General features: G+C 44.8%; 1 protein-coding gene across 1 annotated transcript in view; it reads left to right on the forward strand.

The window, feature by feature from the left end:
* The first annotated feature begins 389 nt into the window (after nt 1-389).
* The window catches only part of ZDHHC9 (zDHHC palmitoyltransferase 9), a 38,261-nt gene continuing 16,099 nt past the window's right edge, over nt 390-22,551 (forward strand). Inside the window, exons 1-5 of the mRNA XM_007992659.3 lie at nt 390-580; nt 950-1,017; nt 2,206-2,507; nt 15,206-15,366; nt 20,260-20,418. Of these exons, the coding sequence (XP_007990850.1) occupies nt 2,341-2,507; nt 15,206-15,366; nt 20,260-20,418 (487 nt within the window). The 5' untranslated portion in view covers nt 390-580; nt 950-1,017; nt 2,206-2,340. The remainder of the gene's footprint in view (nt 581-949; nt 1,018-2,205; nt 2,508-15,205; nt 15,367-20,259; nt 20,419-22,551) is intronic.

Consider the following 22,551-nt stretch of genomic DNA (forward strand, 5'->3'; position numbering starts at 1 on the left):
GACCTAGTTTGGGGTGAGCACCCGGATCTGTGAGCTAGCGTTGCTTCAGCATCTCACTGTGTGTGTGTGTGTGTGTGTGCGCGCAGGCTGGTTCCACCCTTCATTCTCCCATCGGCACTACCCTTCACCTCCGTCTCTGCGTAACTATATTAATAGAAGGCAACACTTCACATGCTGGCGCTCAGACCCCAAAGAGAGGCTGGCAGTGGCTGGGCAGGTGGGCATGCAGCAGGGAGATGGGTGGAGGAGTGGGCGGAGGCATCGTCGAGTGGCGTTCGACATATCCAATGGCAGTTCGGGATAGGGGCGGCCGGGGCGGAGGCGCCGAGGCCGATCGGCCAATAGAGGGCGAGCAACTACTGGAGCGACCTGGTGACGTGAGGAGCGTTCCATTTGGCCAGCGGTGGGCGGTTGCCACAGCTGGTTTAGGGCCCCGACCACTGGGGCCCCTTGTCAGGGGGAGACAGCCTCCCGGCCCGGGGAGGAGAAGTCGCTGCCACCTTTGGCGGCCGACGCGATCCCCTGGGACGGTCCGCTTCCTGCCGTCAGCTGCCGGCCGAGTTGGGTCTCCGTGGTTCAGGTAACGAGGGGTGGGGGCGGGGGTCTCCCGGGCTGGTCTGCAGGGTGGGCTGCCTCCCCTTCCGCTGCGCCGGGACGCGGGGACGTCGGCACCGCCCTTCTCAACTCGGCAGCCGCCGAGCCCCTGGCCCGGGGTGACTACACGTGGCGGGGCGTGTGTGAGTGTGTACGAGCGTGTGGCTGCGTGTGCGTGTGGATGTGGCGCGCGTCCCAACCTGCCTGGGGCGGTGGTCCGCGGCGTGGCAGAGGCAGGGCGGGCCTCGCGAGGCCGCGCCCGCGGCCCGGCCCCGATCTCCGGCCTCTGGCCTCCGGCCCCCCGCTGGGGAGCCGGTCGCTGCTTCCCGACGGATTTTGATCTTTGTTCTTCCAGGCCGGCTCCCCCTTCGTGGTCTCCCTTCTCCCGCTGGGCCGGTTTATCGGGAGGAGATTATCTTCCAGGTTAGTTTTACACAAAGGACGGGTTCTCTGCACCTCTGGGCCCCCTTCCCCTTCCCCGAGCCTTCTACCTTCTCGTTTCCCTGCTCCGCTCCTAGGCTGTTTTTGGACGTTTGCCCTCTCCAGCCCGGGAATGATCTCGAGTTGGCTGTTTCTCCCTCTGTCCGTCGGGCTGCAGGCTTCCGCCTCAGTCCTGCCAGCGTGGGGCATGTGGTGTCGGTAAATAGAGGCCACGGCACCACACCTGAGCGGAGGAGAAGGGTGGCAGAGGCTGAGAAAGGCTGGGCCTGGGAATTCAGGATGCTGAGTAGAGATGGTACTTAGGACATGTCCCAGAAAGCGCCCTTGTGACTTTTCTTAGCTGCTGCCATTCCCCACCCCCCAACCAGCCATCAGCAGTCACCAACCATTCCAGAATCTCTCCTGCTTAAGTCAGCCTTTCACCTACAGGTCTCTGATGTGGTTTCATTATGATTCCCACAAATGTTAGGCTAGACCAGCCAGATTGTTTCATTTCCCGGACTCAGGAAGTTGCAGAGGGTTTGAGGAGGGGAAATCTGTTTTGTGTAAATACAATGCACGTATGTGCACAGAGCGTCCAGAACCTCCCGGCCCTGCCAGAGGGTGACTTGGTCCCTGCTGTGATTCATATTCGAGTGGCTAATTGAAGAAAGAAGGTGAAGTGAAGGAAGGGAGGGAGGCTTTATAGGGACAGAAACTCTACTATTATTTTTAGAGTCCTTTTAATGATGTTGAAAAAACATTGTGGCATAGTGGAACATGCCCTTGACTGGAAGTTAGCAGTATCAGCATTGCTGCTATGTGGCCCTGGATAAGTTATTTCCTCTCTCTGGTCCTGATTTTACTCATTTACAAAACAAAGTATTAATAATTGGCACGATCACCTATAAAATCCTCTCTAGTTCCAAGGTTCTGTGATGATCAGATCATCAGCATTAGATTGGAAGCATAGAGGCTTATTTAAGAGGAAATACTAGCCCTTTTCCTTATTTGAGAACCTTTAATCATATCTTCTTGTAGAGAACAAACACGAATTGGAAATAAACTTTTCCCCACTTCCCCGTCCCCACTCCTTCAGTCAGTTTTCAACTTTCTGTCTCTGGGAAAGGAGGGTTGAACTGTATTTTTTTATTCTTGCCTCATTTTTTTTCTTTTTCTGCTTTTTCTTAGGGCTGGCAATTGGACTTTTGATGATGTTTGACCCAGCGGCAGGAATAGCAGGCAACGCGATTTCAAAGCTGGGCTCAGCCTCTGTGTCTTCTCTTGTGTAATCGCAAAACCCATTTTGGAGCAGGAATTCCAATCATGTCTGTGATGGTGGTGAGAAAGAAGGTGACACGGAAATGGGAGAAACTCCCAGGCAGGAACACCTTTTGCTGTGACGGCCGGGTCATGATGGCCCGGCAAAAGGGCATTTTCTACCTGACCCTTTTCCTCATCCTGGGGACATGTACACTCTTCTTCGCCTTTGAGTGAGTTTTGGTTGAGTAGAGTTGCCTGATTATGCTTACTTTGGGTCTAGGGGGAGAACCCGCTTTCTGGGGAGTTTGGGGCTGGTCCTTGGATGACTTTAATGTCCTCTTGAGCAATGTCTGTAGATGATGCCAGCTGAATTCATTGCTTCATGGTCATCACAGAGTATGTGCTTCCCCAAAAGACCAATACCTTTGATACCAATTTTGTAGTACTGGTTTGGGGCTATCCTTGATAGACTTGGGAAATAAGGAAGTTTGTCTTAATTACTCACCTCTCCCTTTTAGTGGTCTCCTTAGAAGCTGAATGACAGATGGCCTCCCCTGCACACAAACCTAAGGGCACCCCTCATTGTTACATCACTCAGCAATCCTCACCTATTTTGTTATTCTGGGCGCTGTTTCCTTAAGGCTCAGCTCTCAGCTAGCTGTTACGGTGAAAACCCAACTGAACTGGGAACCTACGGATTAGTTCCAGCCTCAGCTGGACCACATACTAGTTGTGTGCGTGGCACATACGTGCTTATTAGAAGTGAGTTGCTCTTTCTTTCCCTCAAAATCACTGAATGTAAACAACTCTGTATTCTGTGTATGCCTGGTACCAGCCTTGGAGTGATTTTTTTCTGTGGTGTAATACCTTGTACTCGAGCCACTGTTTGAAGTCTGTGTAGGTCTCGTCTCTAGGGGAGGTGGCCGGTTGGATTCTAGGGCACTGTGGCGTGTCTCCTGGGTGTGCTGAGAATGCTCTACACTCTAGGGATGGGAGCAGTGCTAATTGTTTTGGGATTACTGTGAGGAGGCCTTTGAGAGCCAAGAGGTGTGTGTGTGGACTGTAAGCCACACCTGACGTGAGCCTGCTATGGTGTATGTACATGGGTGACCTGGAAATGGAGGCCTCATGCTGGGGTGTGGCCATGGGAGATAGGAGGGGGCACCTTGGCCAGCCTAGTGGGGAAGTAAAGTGAGCTCTGGTCCCTTGGGGCTCATTTTTGGTCCTTCTGTGAGGGCTTCAGGCTTTCCCAGTGCACCCAGAGTGATTTTTGGGCTGCTTTGCCAGACTTTTGGATGGTTGCAGCTGGCTTGAGTAACAGCAGGGGGAGGAGGGGGACCCAGTATATAACGGGGCTGGGAAAGTAAGGTCAGAGGAACTCTTTGTTAAAGGTCCTTTTGCTGCTGCTGCCGCTACTGCTGACTTTGTGAAGTGTTTAGCGAAGTCAGGCAGGTTGCTGAAGGCTTCTTACTTGCTCTCCAGTTTGAGTTTCCTGACTGAGGGTGTGTGCGTGCATGTGTGCATGCACGTGCTTGTGTGCGGTACCAGTGAGCATGTGTAGTCAGGCAGGCATAAGTCCCTAGCATTAAAAATCGTTTTTCCTTCTCCTCACCCTTCTCTCCAAGTTTTCCTTGCCTCATTCCTGCCCTGCTTCTTCTTGGAAGTGAATAGCTGACCTCTGTTCTTTATTATTCTTCCTCCCTTTTTCTCTTTTTGTCCCCACCCCCACCCCCATGGTTAAATTTTTATTATTGCAACCATTCCAAACAGAGATGAGCCTTGTTCCCAGGCTTTGAGTTAGTTGGTAGTTCTGGGCCCAGGAAACCTCTGGTTTGACTGGCCAGGGGTACTTGAAATTTGGAACTATTGCCATTTGTCCCCTTTTGTATCTGGGAGCTAGCAGAAGAATCTGATTGGAATCTGTTCCACTGAGGCCCCTGCAGGCCTCTGAAGAAAACTGCTGGTGGGATGAAGCTTCTAGTTAGCCAAGCTGCTGTTTGACAGAGGCAGGTTGAGTTTTCCACCATGATGACTTCCCCCCCTAGGTTGTTTCTTGCATTTTGAAGGGTGAGGTTATTTGTAAAACTTCCTTGAGTACCAGCTGTGTGTGTGAAAGACTAAATATTTTTGAACATAGGGCTGGAGGAGGGAGTAGTGGGAAGAAGAGGGGAGAAGGAAGTAAATGTGTTAGCAGAGGAGTGGAGTGGGGAGATGGAAATGTGACCAAAGAGGAGAGGACCCTGGTGATGAATACTTTGTACTGAGAATGGCGGAATTTGTGTTTGTGAATGTGCATGCTTGTGTATGTGTGTGTGTGTCTGTCATATATAAACACATAGACACTTTAGGTGGTGGCTGCATTGTGCCTAGCCAGTGACAGGTTGTACAAGGTACACCAGCATGCCTCTGAGGAATGAAGTCTCCTTCTGGTCGGCCTTTTTCTTTGGCGTCTATAATTTCCTGTCCACCACATAGTGGGTGCACGGTTTGGGGAGCAGAATGTGGGCTGCTTTGTTAGTATTAGAACTTAGCGCAGTGGCTCATGCCTGTAATCCCAGCACTTGGGGAGGCCGAGGCAGGCAGATCACTTGAGGTCAGGAGTTTGAGACCAGCCTGGCCAACATGGTGAAACCCCTATCTCTACTAAAAATACAAAAATTAGCCCCGTGTGGATGTTGTGTGCCTGTAGTCCCAGCTACTCAGAAGGCTGAGGCAGGAGGATCCCTCCCTTGGGAGGTGGAGGCTGCAGTGAGCAGAGATCTTAGCCTGGATGACAGAGTGAGACTCTGTCTCAAAAAAAAAAAAAAAGAAAAAAGAACTTAGTGAGACCTCAGGAAATCAGTTGATCTAGCCGCCTGCCTTCAGGCAGGTGAAGGTATCTGAATAGACAAATGGTAATCTATTTTCATCCTTACATTGTCTAGGAGTAGAGACTCCACATCCTCTGGCTGCTGCATTTTTGCCTTGTGGGAAGATAGTCCAACTCTTAAGGCACATCTGGAGCTGCATTTTAGTAGCAGGGTCCTGCTTGCAGCAGGTGCTTAGGAACAAGTGTGAGTTGATTTACAGCTGCCTGCAGCACAGCTCTGGGCCAGCCAGATGGCTTGAGGAGTCTGGTCAGGCATGTGGGTGCCCTTTAATGAAGAACGCACAGTGTTAGCAGTGCTGGCAGATGTCCTTTTATTTTTGGATTATGCCTTTACATATCTTCTAGAAGACTTTTCAAATGAGTGACCTGTAATTTTCAGTGGACAGATAGTAGATTGAATACATAAAACAAAAAAAGATTGTTCCACCCTGGGGCCAGTTAGCTCTGTGTTGTTAGAGTGTTTCTTTTTTCTTTTTTTTTTTTAACTTATTTTTTGAGACAGAGTCTCACTCCATCGCCCAGGCTGGAGTGCAGTGGCATGATCTCAGCTCATTGCAACCTCTGCCTCCCAGGTGCAAGCAGTTCTCCTGCCTCAGCCTCCCGGGTAGCTGGGATTACAGACACCTGCCAAATACAAATAATTTTTGTATTTTCAGTAGAGACAGGGTTTCACCATGTTGGCCAGGCTTGTCTCGAACTCCTGATCTCAAGTGATCCACCTGCCTCAGCCTCCCCAAGTGCTGGGATTACAGGCATGAGCCACTGTGCCTGGCCTGTTAGAAGTGTTTCTGAAGAAGCTGGGGAGTCTCTCTCAGGGCCGCTGTCACAGAGTAGAAATTTGGCCAAATATTCACTAAGCCTCTTGCAACTCCAAGAACCTGAAATTCTGTATAACTCTGTGTTTCTCTGGAAGACTCAAATACGCATGAAAGAGATTATAGATTACCAGTAGGTTGTTATATTTAAATATAATTGTATTCATGGTAAACGTATTTAAACTTAAAAGCAGAGTGAAAATGGTATAATGCTTAAAGAAAAAGGATTTTCTAATTAATTCTTAGGGTGAGGTATTTAAGAAATGTGAGTGTGTATTGCCAATTTCAGCTTTGAGCATATGAACAATTTTCACTTCTTTCTGCTCAAGCTCTACCCAGCTTGTGCGAACACATAGCTACCAGCTTGGCCTGAAGTGTCAGGACACTGTAACAGAATGACACTGACAACCTAGGAGCCATCCAGCTACTGAAAGGCTATTGAGGTATTCAGGCAAATTCAACTTCCTGATAAAATGTGATCCCGGAGAAAGGAACAAGTGCACTGTCTCCTGGAATTGGCTTCCAGCTTTCTCTTTTAGCTTTCTGAGCAGGCCACTAGTGGGGCCAAGGTCCTCAGACTTCCCTTGTGGCAAGAATGACTGTGTGACTCTTGACCCCTGAAGCAGAAGCAGTTTACTGCTATAATCAGTGCTTATGGTCTCACTGTGTCCTCTGTATATGAAGGAAATCTTATCAAGGCACTGTCAGACCAGGTTCTGTCAGATTGGTCCCCATTCGAGCTTTTGATGTATATATTGGCAGAAGAGTCATTGAATTGGATGAACTGAAAACAGCTTTGTAACACTGCTTAGTAATCAATAGTAATCAATACAAAAAATACTTGTCTAGTGTATCCAAATTCTACCCCTCCCTCAAATTCTTTCTTGAGTCTTCATGAAAACTTTCCAGTAATTTCTGCATTCATTGGGCTAATTGTACACACCACTCATTCAACAGATAATCACATGACATTTCTTATAGTTTGGAGCTCTATGGTGATTACACTTCTCACTGTTGTTGTCCCCTACAGCTAGTCTCTTTCAAGGACAGAGACTATGTTCAATGGCTGTGTAGCCCCCACAGTGCTCTCTACCATGCCTTACATAGAGTAGATGGCCAATAAGTGTTGCTGAATTAAAACATTCTGGATGTACTTAAAATTTAACAATCTTGACCCACAGAATCATAGGATGGTAGAGCTGGAAAGGACTTTTGAGACTATCTCTGTTCTTGTGTGGGTGAGGAAACCAGGCCCACAGAAGTGAGGTTCCTTCATCAAGATGAGTTGGCCAGCCAATGTCTCTATACTGTCTCAGGGCTTTTTCTTCTAATTTCGACCTTTCATTGTTACCCTTTGGCTATGGAATCCTGAAGACATTCAAACCCACATGCTTTAGTAAAGTGTACATAGTACCAAATACTAGACCAGCATATTCAGGATTCTTGCGAGCTAGTGTGTGTGTTACCCAATGGCATCTAGGCTCTTGGGGTCTCCCAAGCTTATGCTCCTAGAAAGTGAAGGCATCTTTGCAGAGAACTGATGGTGTTGCAACATGGCATTTCTGGTAGCCTTGCAGGAACAGGGAAGCCTATCAGGAGCTTTGTGAGTTAACGAGGGATCATCACTGCTGTGGCCACTCCTGGTCCCTGCTGCCAAGATGAGGATGACTTGGAGAAAAATCGAGCAATTTGTGCTCCATACATTGTTACTTAGTGAGTTATCCTGATGAAAGGGGCAGCGTGGGCCAGGTGCAGTGGCTCATGCCTGTAATCCCAGCACTTTGGGATGCTGAGGCGGGTGGATCACTTGAGGTCAGGAGTTCGAGACCAGCCGGGCCAACATGGTGAAACCCTGTCTCTACTAAAAATACAAAAAATCAGCTGGGCGTGGTGGTGCACACCTGTATTCCCAGCTGCTTGAGAGGCTGAAGCAGGAGAATCACTTGAACCTGGGAGGTGGAGGTTGCAGTGAGCCAAGATTGCACTATTGCACTCCAGCCTGGGCAACAAAACAAGAGCAAAACTCCATCTAAAAAAAAAAAAAAAAAAGAAAAAGAAAGGGGAGGCGTGTCTGGAAGACAGGTGAAATAGAAAAAGCAGACCTGATAATATGAACTTACTAGGTTTGAGGAGACACAAGACTATGTAGACTAAAGCCAAACTTTGACATGCCAGAATGTTAGTGCCCACAGTGACAAGGTCCAGGTTCCTGAAGAGCATCCTTATGAGAGATTGGGAAGAGGAAAAAGTGACTATATTGTGCTCTCTAACCAAGAGTACATTCTCTGGAGAATGACTCTATGGAGGTCAGTCTTGGCTTTATCTAGCTTCGGATTCTGTCTGTGACTTGGCTAACCAAATGAGTTTTAGAAAGGCATAGTTGCCTCTTTGATATCAATCTGTTACAGTACTTAGCTAAACTTAACTTCCTGATAAAGTATGTTCCTTGAGAAAGAGTTCTTCCAAAGAGTTCCTTGGGTTGTGTCTCCTGAACAGTTTGCTTTCTTTTTTCTTTTTTTCTTTCTCCTTTGAGACGGAGTTTCACTTTTGTTGCCCACGCTGGAGTGCAATGGCGCGATCTCAGTTCACTGAAACCTCCGCCTCCCGGGTTCAAGCGATTCTCCTGCTTCAGTCTCCCGAGTAGCTGGGATTACAGGCATGTGCTACCACGCCCTGCTAATTTTGTACTTTTTAGTAGAGACAGGGTTTCTCCATGTTGGCCAGGCTGGTCTCGAACTCCCGACCTCAGGTGATCCACCCGCCTCGGCCTCCCAAAGTGCTGGGATTACAGGCATGAGCCACCGCACCTGGTGGCAGTTTGCTTTCTTTTAATAATTCATTTTTTTCTTTCTTTCTTTTTTTTTTTTTGAGATAGGGTCTCCCTCTCTTGCCCAGGCTAGAGTGCAGTGGTTTGATCTTGGCTCACTGCATCCTCTGCCTCCTGGGCTCAAACAGTCCTCCCACCTCAGCCTCCCAAGTATCTGGGACTACAGGCATGAGCCACTATACCTGACTAATTTTTGTATTTTTTGTAAAGACAGGATCTCGCCATCTTGCCCAGGCTGGTCTTGAACTCCTGAGCTCAAGTGCTCCAACAGCCTTGGCCTCCCAAAGTGCTGGGATTAAAGATGTGAGCCACCACGCCGGGCTCCTTTAATAACTCTTTATGGTTCTGTCATTCAGAATTTCTCTACATTTTCAGCCTCTATTACCTTTTGTGGTAATGAGTTTCACACTGTCAGTCTCCACTGAATGCCTCTCCCATCTTTTGAGGATGAGTCTTAATTAAATACAGTGATCCTCTGTTTTGGGAAAAGCAAGCCCAGAGAACAGGGATGTTTCCCAACATGTTGACATCAGTTGAGATGTTATTGAGGGAAAGAAGAGACTCCTAAATCTTTCTCCTCAGAGATGCAGGAGCTGGTATTGTGCTAAGAACAAAGGAGGTACCTTAGGCTATTTGCAGTAGCAAGAAGCTAGCTAATTCAGGGTAATTAATTAGTGGGATGTTTCTGGAATGGAGTGGGGAAGACAGGGGCCTTATGATGATGATTAGATAAGGCCAGTTAATGGAGAGCCTTGGAATACTGACCTGTGGAGTTTGGGGCATAATGTAATAGGCAGCAATGAATGGTTCTGAGTTCTCGAGCCTGGGTATATTGTAATTGAAATTTGAACTTTGTTATTATAATTGAAATTTGGAAACCACTGAGCAGGTTTGCCTGGGTAGAGATTTTGATGAGAGGATGGCTTCTCACTTCAGAATTGAAAATGTCCCTGTTTGTTTAATTTTCTTTATTGCTACTGGAGCAAAAGAGGGTTGTACATTTTTCTCTGACCTTCACGTAGAAGTAAATCTGGAGGCTGATTGTAAATTATGTTTTTAGTGTTAAGGGAAACTTCCCCTCTCAGCAGACTCTGAGGGTCATCAGAAAAATCTTGGAACAGTCTTATGGGTGGTTCTACATGTTTATTGTGTTCTAGAGGTAGTGTCTTAGTTTATTCTGGTTGCTGTAAGAAACTACCATCGAGTGGGTGGCTTGTAAACAACATAAATTTGTGTCTCACAGTTCTGGAGGCTGGCAAGTACAAGATCAAGATGCCTACAGGTTTGGTGACTGATGAAGGCCTACTTTCTGGTTCATAGATGGCTGTCTTCTCTCTGTGTGTTCACATGGCCAAAGGGGCAAGGGAGCTTGCCAGGATTTCTTTTATAAGGATGCTAATCCCATTCATGAGGGTGGAGCCTTAGGTGACCTAATCACCCCCCAAAGGCCCCACCTCCATAATCCATCACATTGGATGTTAAGATTTCAACATATGAATTTTGCAGGGATACAGACATTCAGTCAGTAGCAGGTAGGTAGTAAGAGGACAGATGGCCGTCTATATCAGGGAGGTATTATAGCAAAGGCTTATTTCTCTCATGTGTGACCAAAGAGTATCGCGGGGCTCTGATCCTTGGGCCTTCCTCCTTAAAGCCATATTTACCAGCTGCTACTGGAGCAGTTTCAAGCAGCCAGCAGCTCCCCCACAGAGCTGTTCCCTGACCACTTACAGCCCATAGAGGCTGAGTCACCATTATAACACTTGATTATCAGTCATCTTATTCTTTAGCTGTTTCATATGTCAGTTATGTTTTCCCCAACAAAATTAACTCCTATTTCCCTTGTTCTTCATTTGTTAGACCAACAAATACTTGTTGGCTGACTGATTACATTGATAAAAGAACAAACAAACCAAAAAACATAGCAAGAAAGCTATTAGGGAGACTTGGAAGCAGTGTATTGTACGGAACACCAATCCAAGCTGCCAATCTGTAAGGCATAGCTCTCTGTCTAGATTCTTACCCATTCTACTCATGAATCTCTTCTGAGTGTTTTCATGTGAATTGAAGTCTGTGTCATTACCATCATCCCTCCAGTGAACTAGCATGCTAGGGATGGGGGATGGGACATGACACATGAGCCCAGCCTGGCACTGATGGTTACTGCTGGTCAGTACCACCGTGCCGCCTGAGGGGACATGTGGGAGTCCAGTTGTCTAGTCCAGCTATGGTAGCCTGAGGACAGTCAAGAAGTCAGTAGAGGATGGCTTAAAATGATGATGTCTCTTCAGGTGGCAGAAATGAAGACTTAGTTGGGACATGGTTGCATTTATAAAATTCATAAGGGAGAAAAGGAACTCTAATCCCCAGGAAGGAGAAAGGCCTCTTGGTACTTTGAATACAGGAGAGTTCTGTTTTAAGAAGTATATGGATATTATTATTCCAAGGAGTGATATAGGGCGTTTCAAAAACACTTAGTTTATATTTGTGGATGACAGATCTGATCTAGTCTTTTTTTTTTTTTTGAGATGGAGTCTTGCTCTGTCACCAGGCTGGAGTGCAGTGGTGCAATCTCAGCTCACTGCAACCTCTGCCTCATGGGTTCAAGCGATTCTCCTGGCTCAGCTTCCCGAGTAAGCTGGGATTACAGACGTGTGCCACCATGCCCGGCTTGTTTATTTATTTATTTAGTTAGTTAGTTAGTTAGTTTTGAGACGGAGTCTTGCACTGTCGCCCAGGCTGGAGTGCAGTGGCACAATCTCCGCTCACTGCAAGCTCCACCTCCTGGGTTCACGCTGTTCTCCTGCCTCAGCCTCCCAAGTAGCTGGGACTACAGGTGCCCAACACCACGCCCGGCTAATTTTTTGTATTTTTAGTAGAGACGGGGTTTCACCGTGTTAGCCAGGATGGTCTTGATCTCCTGACCTTGTGATCTGCCTACCTTGGACTCCCAAAGTGCTGGGATTATAGGTGTGAGCCAACGCGCCCGGCCTTATTTTTGTATTTTTAGTGGAGACAGGGTTTCGCCGTGTTGGCCAGGATGGTCTTGAACTCCTGACCTCAGATGATCCACCTACCTTGGCCTCCCAAAGTGCTGGGATTACAGGTGTGAGCCACCGTGCTTGACTGATCTAGTCTTTATCTAAGACAGTTAGTGATGTTTGAGGACACTCCTGACTTTGGAGGTCTGTATTGGGAATTACTACCAAACTTTCACATAGCTTATTTTTGTCGGAGACAGACTTCCAGCTTATAGCAATTATGGGACTAGCCTAGGGTGATATTTTTGAAGTATTTTTAAATTGACAAAAGTTGAATATATATATATATAAAGATATATATATACACACACACAAATATACATATATAAAGATATATATATACACACACACAAGGATATATATATCTCTCTCTCTGGTATACAATATGATGTTTCGATACATGTATACATTTGGAATAGTTAAATCAAACTAATTAACATATGTATTACCTTACATACTTATTTTTTTAATGTTGGGAATACTTAAAATCTACTCTCCTAGCAATTTTCTGGTATACAATATAGCGTTATTAACCATAGTCCTCATGCTGGGCAATAGATCTCAACTTATTCTTCCTTACTGAAATTTTATGTCCTTTGACAAACATCTTCCCAATCCTCCCTTCCCAAATACCCCCACCAGGGATATTGGTGGGTTTTTTATCATAACTTTTGAAGACAAACACTATGGGTTGCAGTTCACAATAGTCATAGTGGCTGGCGCTCGAAGTTTCCCCTTACTCAGAGTAGAAAGGCCTGCTGGTCCCACATCTGGCTTCCCAGCCACACCCACTCTCTAGAGATGACTGGCTGCCAATAGCCTCATCTCTGGAGGAGAACAATACAATAGGCCTGTTGTGTACTTGTTGACATACAGAGTGGATTGTTTTAGCAGGTGCAGAAGATGCTCTGTGTGGAGATTACAGAGACCTTTATCCTTGATGGCGTAGCGCAGTTCAAGTCTAAGTTGTCCTTTGTCTGGCCTACAAGCAGGTGTTGGAACTGGACTTAGTTAAGCTTGGGTCCTTCTGTGTAGCGGGGCAGCATTAATTTAGAATTTTTTGCTGCTGTTCTACTCACTCTGTATGTTTTCCCTTTAATAAAAAAATTAAACTCTCTTTGGTGGCCAATCAGATAGATCTGATTTTTTAAGGCTTTTGATTGGAGATTATACATCCAGGGCAGTTTGAGTCCTGGAGACATTACTTCTTTGTTTTCAAGAATGATCTTAGTGATGGGCAGTGGCCAGGAAGATTCCTATTTGCTGTTAGTGTGGTGATTTCACTTTGCTTGTTCATGAAATGAAGCCTCATGCTTCTCCTGCATCCTTTGGGTTCCTGATAAGTGGAGGTGATTTTCGCTTCTGAATTCCCTTTTTGGTTAATCTGTACCAGTGAAAAGGAGTAGTGGAAAATAAGGTAATCCACAAGCTAGTGATATGTAAGAACCTTAATTACTCTGAACTCAGCTGCCAGATCCTTCAGTTCTCCAATTTTCCCCCCAACCCTTGGCTTTTAGGAGAAGGAAGTAAATCATTAAAGAGCAACCTAAGATGAAGGATTTTGTTAAAAATAAGCAAGCAAGCAAACAAAAAAGTCACTAAAATCATCCTCCAGGTTCAGTACATACGTTCACCTTCATCGAAAACTGCTTAGCCTAATATAAAACTTGGCTTGTGTCCCCGCATGCAGTTGTGTGTGTGGCGGGGAGCTAGGGGAGGACCTCATGGGGGTTGTTCCGAAACTGCAGAGAATATATAACCGGGGTTAAACGTTTGCTTTGAATGGCCAGCAGCTTGCTTACTTCTCATGCTGATGAGGTAAGCGTTTTTCTTAGCTTACTTTCTCTGCTCTCCCTCTGCTCCTTGCTCCTCCACTTATAGTCTGCCTCCAAGTGAAAACTCTGTTTTCAAGGAGAAATGTGCCTCAGGAGGAGGAGGATAAAAATAGGTCAGCGATAACTCTCCTCACATATTCCTATTTATTTTGTTTGAAATTCAGTTCAGATCAACAAGTATTTATTGATAGCTTCTTTGTTCCCTTACTTGTATTAGAGCTCTGGGAGATACGGAATCATGGTGATAATGTTAATAGCTAACATTTTACTTAGTGTTTAGTATTTACTGTGTGTCAAGTGCAGTTCTAAGCACTTTATACTAGTGCATTTGATCCACACAGTGACCTCATCAAGCACTGTTATTATCCTCATTTTATGGATAAGGAGACTGAAGTTAACTAAGTCACCCAGCTAGGAGCTGGTAGAGCCATAATTCAAACCCGAGCATTCCCAGTCCAATAAAACTAGGTCCTTGCTCTTAGAAAGTCCGGTTGAGGGAGATGCCATCAACATACTGAGAAATAGCTAGGAAATAATGCAAGGCTCTGGAAGTGAGGACCACAGGGAGTAGAGAAGAGAGAGATTATTGCAGCTTAGCATAAGCCTTTTGGAGAAAGTAAGTAAGAATTCTCTAATTCCCAGATTCTTCATGTATCAGATGGGTATAGTAGAATCTATTTCATAGATTTAGTGTGAGAACTGGATGGGATAATGTAGATGAAGAGCTTAGTACAGTGCCTGGTTTATGGAGAGCCATCAATAAATTATAGTTGCAATGATGACAATGATGATATTGATGTCTCTGGCACTTGAAAGATGAGTAGAGTTGGGATATTCAGAGAGAAGGAGAAATAGCTTGCCAGGTGCATTATGAGGAAAGGGGGGAGTGAACATGATGTTGGGGAGGGGTACTAAGGAGAAACGGTTTTCTTATTTTCTTGCTGATGGTCATTAGTCACTTATTAGCTGAGCTAATTGAGGAGACCAGAGGAATGGATGTTGCAGAGTCAGTCAACAGCCCTGAAGGTTTTCATTGGTCTTGAAGCATGCGGAGATACTCTCTGACACTGTGAACCTGCTTTCTGGTTGGTTCTCATCTTTTCTCCCTCCTCATCAAGCTCAGCCTGAATGCCAGATCAGTGAATATGAAAAGCCCTGGACATTCCCAGAGTGAGATCAACCTGTGTTGCTTAGAAATCCAGGCTCAGTTGCTTCCCTATTCTTAGCAGGTGTGAACTTTCCTGAGGTAGAGGAAATGTAGCTCCCGGTGGGCTGATAGGATAGACTGGACTTGGGGGTAAGAGAGTGTCCTCAAGACTGTCTTCTGCATGTTATAGGTGGCAGCAGTCAATTATTTGTTGAGCTCTTACTATGGGTAGAGCCATATGTCAAGAGTTTTGGGTAAATCAAGAGAAAAAACATGGTCCCTGCCCTTGAGGTGCTGCTGATTCTGTTGTGGGGGCCAGATTGACATACTGGTAACAATTGGAGATCAATATAGGGTAGGTATCATTAAATGTTGAATTACCTGCTTTCTTCAGGTGCCGCTACCTGGCTGTTCAGCTGTCTCCGGCCATCCCTGTGTTTGCTGCCATGCTCTTTCTTTTCTCCATGGCTACACTGTTGAGGACCAGCTTCAGTGACCCTGGAGTGATTCCTCGGGCGCTACCAGATGAAGCAGCTTTCATAGAAATGGAGATAGGTGAGTCTCCCAACCAGCTGGCAAGCTGCTGTGTAGTGGGTGGCCCTAATCAGTAAAAGAATGGAATCATAATAGTAGTTGCAGATAATAATCACTTCTAGCCTTTTCTCTCTGAGATCCTGAATCTGAGATCATGACTACTCTGTGAATTTAGTAAGGCAGGTGTAGCAACAGTCTAAAGTAATAGGCTTTGTCCTTCACTGCATTGGGTCACATTTGCGGAAGGATTTGTTACCAAGGTCCTGCTGTATTGTTCCCAAGAGGATGGTTTTATTACTTATCTGGGGGAGGTGGTCACCAACACGTTTTTTCTGAAGCAATGAAAGCACAGATTTATTATCATTTTATTTATTTATTTATTTAGAGACAGAGTCTGGCTTTGTTACCAGGCTGAAGTGCAGTGGCATGATCTTGGCTCACTGCAAGCTCTGACTCCAAGGTTCAAGTGATTCTCCTGCCTCAGCCTCCCGAGTAGCTGGGATTACAGGCACGTGCCACCACACCCAGCTAATTTTTGTATTTTTAGTAGAGATGGGGTTTCACCACATTGACCAGGATGGTCTCGATCTCCTGACCTTGTGATCTGCCCGCCTTGGTCTCCCAAAGTGCTGGGATTACAGGTGTGAGCCACTACACCCGGTTAGCACAAATTTATTGAAACAAAAGTACACTCCACAGAGTGAGAGGGGGCTTGAGCAAGTGGCTCAAGAGGCACTTTAGGTTTTTTGATGAAAGCTGTAAACCTTCTCCCCCTAAAAATGCTCTTATATGCATGTACATGTACATAGTTTTGGATGTAATTTCAGGGATTCATAGATCTTCTGAAGCACATTCATGTCCCCCCCAACCAAGAATTCCTGCTTTAGGCCGGGTGCTGTGGCTCACACCTATAATCCCAGCACTTGGGGAGGCTGAGGCGGGTGGATCACTTGATGTCAGGAGTTCAAGACCAGCCTGGCCAACATGGTGAAACCCTGTCTCTACTAAAAATACAAAAATTAGCCAGGCATGGTGGTGTGTGCCTGTAATCCCAGCTACTCGGGAGGCTGAGGCATGAGAATCATTTGAATCTGGGAGGTGGAGGTTGCAGTGAGTCTAGATTGCACCACTGCACTCCAGCCTGGGCAACAGAGCGAGACTCCGTCTCAAAAAACAAACAAACAAACAAACAAACAAAAAACCCTGCTTTAGGGGAACATGCAATGTGAAAGGGGGCAGCTGTGGCGCCAGGAACCACTGAGAATTCTAGGAGGGGTAAAAGAAGCAATTGCAGGGTCAATAGAGTGCAGCCCGCAGCTCAGGATAAGGATCTTTGGTACAGAGATGAAGTCCTACATTATCTAGGAGCCAGGGTGGCTTCATGAATTGAAGCAGAACTATCCCAGGGCCACAGGAGGAGATATCCTGGGATCTCACAGTGAGAAGAAGACTATGATGCAAGTACTAGGAGGGAGTGGGAGCCCACCAGTGCTTACCTAAATGGTTCTCAGATTTGGTACCCAGGTAGCTTGAGTTGGCATCCAAGCTAGACAGAGTAAGAAAAAGGGACCCAGGACTTGTAAGACTAAGAAGCTGTGCCAGTAGAGCACCAATCTGTGTTCTTTGAGGGTGCTTTGAAGGCTTCCATGTATTTCTTTTTTCTTTTTCTCTCTCCTTCCTTCCTTCCTTTCTTCCTTCCTTCCTTCTTTCCTTTTTTTCCTTCCTTCTTTTTTTTTTTTTTTCACAGTTTCACTCTGTCCCCCACGCTGGAGTGCAGTGGCGTGATCTCATCTCACTGCGACCTCCACCTCTCAGGTTCAAGTGATTCTCGTGCCTCAGTCTCCAGAGTAGCTGAGATTACGGGCGCCCACCACCACTCCCAGCTAATTTTTGTATTTTTAGTAGAGACAGTGTTTCACCATATTGGCCAAGCTAGTCTCGAACTCCCGACCTCAAGTTATCCTCTGACCTTGGCCTCCCAAAGTTCTGGGATTATAGGTGTGAGCCACCGTGCCCGGCCCATGTATTTCTTTTGTTTATTTTAGCTGTGTATTCCCTTAGGCTTCTTAATGGATTTCATTTTGAAAAATTCCAGCCTGTTTTAGTTGAGCTAAGGAGAAATGGGTTTGTGCACATGTGAGCTATAACTATTTGGGGGTGGGGTGAGGGTGGGGATAGTGGGAAGAGAGCAGAGGTGACGTGTGTTGGCACAGCTGGAGTTCTGGGGAGACCCGAGAGAACTAGGAGTAATTAGGAGCAAGATGGTGAGGAAGAGTTGTGAGTGCTGTTTTTTCTCCATCTGGTTTATTCTTTTCCAGTTCCCTTCTCATTCACATATGGAGAAACTGAGGGTCAAGGCAGTACCTTGACTTGTCTCTTGCCTCTCACAGCAGATTGTTAACAAAGTTATCTCTTTTCTGCCCGATCACTGGGCCTGGGGCTCAGACTCAAGCTGTCACATCGCGGCCTCTGCATTTAGCATGTTTCTCTTGGTAGAAGAGTACATTTTTCAGTTTATATGTGTGTTTATGTTAGGAAGTTTTTGTCATCTTGTATTTAGTCCTGTACTGGGTGTGCTGTGGGTGGGGGATGGGGAGAGAGGAAGTCATGTGATGCCCTTGCCTGATACGGCCTCCCGGGGAAGGTGAACCATGAACCCTGTCTCCCAGGTGCCCTCATGGAAAGCATATGCATAGAATATTAAGGTGGCATGCTGGTACTTATCCTCTAATGAATAGCTGTCCTCATCCTTTTAAGACTTGTGACACACTGTTATTGTTTGATTTCACAGCATCTACCCCACTCCACAAAAAAAGGAAAAATGTTCCATATGGCAGATATTTTTAAAATCAAAGTGAATTGAAAAATATTCTGTTTTTAGAATTATACTGCATGGCGAGGGTGCAGTGAGACAGGCACTCTCATATGCTGTGGATGGGCAGGCATGCAAATTCATACGGTCTGTCTGGGAAGCAGTTTGGTAATAAGTAATATGTACTTTAAAGGGTCATACCCTTTGACCCAGTAGTTCTACTTCTCTGAGGGTTTAACTAAAAGAGATAAAGATTTTTACAAATTACTGTAGAAGGATTCTTAGTGCATCATTTTTTCTTTTCTTTTAAATATGAGTAGCTATTTTAATGCCGGCAACCTCATGTATTACTGCTTAGACTTCAACATTCTTTTCTTTATTCTTTCTGTTTTAGAAATTAATTTTAACACATGAATATGTTCTTGGAAGGGAGGAGGGGACTAGGATTGAGGTGGTGATCGAAGGGGATTTAAGCTTTTATCTGTAATATTTTAAATTTTTACATGTAACGTCAGCTAAATAGTAAAAATCCCAACAGTATGGAATATTTAAATAAATCACAGGACACATATATGATGGAATATTACCAGTAGTTATGTTTTAGAAAAAGATTAACAGTGAGAAAATGTTCACAGCATATAATATTAAGTAAATACTTCACGGTACAAAACTGCATTTATAATATTATCTCAATTTTTAAAAAAAATTATGAATGTTTACCTGTTAATAGAAGATTAGAAGGAAATACACCAAAAAATATAAATATCTCTGAGCTGAGAGACTGTCAGTGATATTTATGTTTTCTTATTTATACTTTCTGTTTTTTCCAAAAAAAAATTTTTGAGATGGAGTCTCGCTCGCTCTGTCACCCAGGCTGCCTCCCAGGTTCAGGCACCGCGCCTGGCCCTGTTCTGTTTTTTTCTAAATGTTTACAATAAGCAAGTGTTACTTTTATTTCAATAACTGTTTTTGTATTACGAGTCGTTTCTTTTCACATGCATATATTTTATGTTTGCAAGATAGTATTGTTTTCTGCATATTGCTTTTTAACATTTATTTTCATTTTGCCATATATTGTATTTTCCTGTTTTCACCATTCTTTCATCTATATCATTTTTAATGGCTGCATAATATTCCATTCTATGCACATAACATAATTTACTTAACCAACCTCCTATTGTGACATTGAAGTTATTTTTAGTTTTTCACTATTAAAAGGAACTCTGTGACAGATATCCTTATACAAACATCTTTCGTATATCTCATTATAATTTTGATAAGTTTCTAGAAGTAGACTCGGTCAGTAAATGAATACACATGCTTAAAACTTTGGTAGCTGGCTGGGCATGGTGGCTCACGCCTGTAATCCCAGCACTTTGGGAGGCTGAGGCAGGCGGATCACTTGAGGTCTGGAGTTTGAGACCAGCTTGACCAACATGATACAACCCCATCTCTACTAAAAATACAAAAATCAGCCAGGCATGGTGGTGGGCCCCTGTGATCCCAGCTACTCAGGAGGCTGAGGCAGGAGAATCACTTGAACCCAGGAGGCGGATGTTACAGTGAGCCAAGACTGAGACCACACCACTGCACTCCAGCCTGGGCGACAGAGCGAGACTCCATCTTAAAAGAAAAAAAAAGTTTAGTAGCAGCTGCCATATTGCTCACTGATAAGATATGAGAATGACCTTTCCCCACCCTTGTTAACATGGGGTATTTTTGTTCTTTGTATTGCTTTTTAATATGATAGGTATAAATGGTATCTTTGTGCTTTAATTTTTATTTCTCTGATTATTAGTGAAATTGGATGTTTTCATGTAATGTATTTTTAGCAATTTTTTTAATGAATATTTTTGTTTGTAATCAGAAAAAAAGTCTCGAAGAAACACTTTTTCATATGTATACCACAGAACTGCATACACTTAGTGGAGTTTTATGGGCATATTCTGTGATGTTGAGTGTCTAGTCTGTAAATGATTGCCTAGAGAAGACAGTGGGCTTCGGGAACCTTTGAATGCCCCCATTGGGTTTGGAGAGGTGGTGAGACTTTTGGGCTGAAATAATGGCTAGCTGTGATATTAGCTGTCTTTATTGATTTACAGAAGCTACCAATGGTGCGGTGCCCCAGGGCCAGCGACCACCCCCTCGTATCAAGAATTTCCAGATAAACAACCAGATTGTGAAACTGAAATACTGTTATACATGCAAGATCTTCCGGCCTCCCCGGGCCTCCCATTGCAGCATCTGTGACAACTGTGTGGGTGAGTAAAACTACGGGGACATTGCCTAGGGAAAAGGCTGAGTTGAACAAGAAAGTCAGGGTGGTCGCCAATTCTTGGGAGAAATCAGTGGGGGAGGGAAGATAGATTTAGATGGAAAATGAGCTAGATTTAGATAGGAAATTTAGATAGGCAACAAGCTCCTGAAAAACTGCAAATCAGCTGTACTTATGTAGATCGAATCACAATTTAAATATCCTCTAGCCTAAACTTTACAAAAACCTCTTTAGTAAATGAGAAAAATAAACTTTACCTATTTTTGAAATTTAGGTTTTCCTGTACTGGATTTTCACGTGGGACCCACCTTATATAGTGGGAGGAGACTCCTAGTCCACTGGAGGGCAGTATTGAGGAAGGAAGGCCTAAGACACAACCCAAGAAGAGGAAAGTTGCTAGTAGCATTTATTGAGTTTCTACTACATGTTGGGCACTGTGCTAGGTGATTTACCTTTCTCTCATTTAAGACTTGTAACAGCCCCATGAGATTGGTATTATCCCCATGTTACGGATGAGGAAATAGGTGAAGCGCCAGTATGTAAGTTCATATAATTAGCATAAGATGAAGCTAGAGCAGGTCTGATTCCAGACTGCTTATTTCTTCTCTCTGCTGCTGCTGCAAGAGGGTCGGGTGTAAGTGTGCATAATACAGTGGTCTGTGCTTCCATCCACATATATGTGACTTCGTTGTAATCACTGCCTACTGTGTGCTAAACCCTGGCCAAGATGAGAAATGGGCCATAAAGGTTCCTGTTGATAGACCTATATGTGAAATTGCTTATATCATCACCAGGCATACTTCTAATGTTCTTTTTAGAATTACTTTTTCTTGAGTTCCCATGATTGGATAATGTTTTTTCTGTATACCATGTGGCATTCTGAGGCGTTGCTTTCCTCTTACTAGTCATTTCTTTAGGCAAAGGTTGGGAGATATATCTTGCTTTATGTGGTAAAAAGCTATATGGTACTCTCTTCGGCAGCATGTATACTAAAAAAACTACTATATGTAGATAAGATTTTTATAAATCAAAACCCATTTTATTATTATTATTTTTAAAATTTTACTTTAAGTTCCAGGATACATGTGCAGAATGTGCAGGTTTGTTACATAGGTATACATGTGCCATGGTGGTTTGCTGTACCTATCAACCTATCATCTAGGTTTTAAGCCCCAAATGCATTAGGTATTTGTCCTAATGTCCTCCCCCCTCACCCCATCCCCCTGACAGGCCCCAGTATGTGTTGTTCCCCTCCCTATGGCCACGTGTTCTCATTGTTCAGCTCCCACTTATGAGTGAGAACATGCAGTGTTTGGTTTTCTGTTCCTGTGTTAGTTTGCTGAGAATGATGGCTTCCAGCTTCATCCATGTCCCTACAAAGGACATGATCTCATTCTTTTTTATGGCTGCATAGTATTCCATGGTGTATATGTGCCCCATTTTCTTTATCCAGTCTATCATTGATGGGCATTTGGGTTGGTTCCAAGTCTTTGCTATTGTAAATAGTGCTGCAATAAACACATGTTTGCATGTGTCTTTATGGTAGAATGATTTATAATGCTTTGGGTATATACCCAGTGATGGGATTACTGGGTCAAATGGTATTTCTGGTACTAGATCCTCAAGGAATCGCCACACTGTCTTCTACAATGGTTGAACTAATTTACACTCCTACCAACAGTGTAAAAGTGTTCCTATTTCTCCACAGTCTCGTCAGCATCTATTGTTGAAGCCCATTTTATTTTATTTTATTTTTGAGATGGAGTGTCACTCTGTCGCCCAGGTTGGAGTGCAGTGGTGTGGTCTCCACTCACTGCAACCTCCACCTCCCGGGTTCAAGTGATTCTCCTGCCTCAGCTTCCTAAGTAGCTGGTATTACAAGCGTGCACCACCACGCCTGGCTAATTTTTGTGTTTTTAATAGAGACGGAAGTTCACCATGTTGGTCAGGCTGGTCTCAAACTCCTGACCTTGTGATCTACCCACCTAGGCCTCCCAAAGTGCTGAGATTACAGGCATGAGCCACCGTGCCCGGCCCTCGAAATCCATTTTAAATGAAGCAGGAAACTTGATATTTAAGGAAGGTCTATACCCAGTAATGAGATTGCTGAGTCAAATGG

This window comes from Chlorocebus sabaeus, chromosome X (assembly GCF_047675955.1).
Source record: "Chlorocebus sabaeus isolate Y175 chromosome X, mChlSab1.0.hap1, whole genome shotgun sequence".
NCBI lineage: Eukaryota > Metazoa > Chordata > Mammalia > Primates > Cercopithecidae > Chlorocebus > Chlorocebus sabaeus.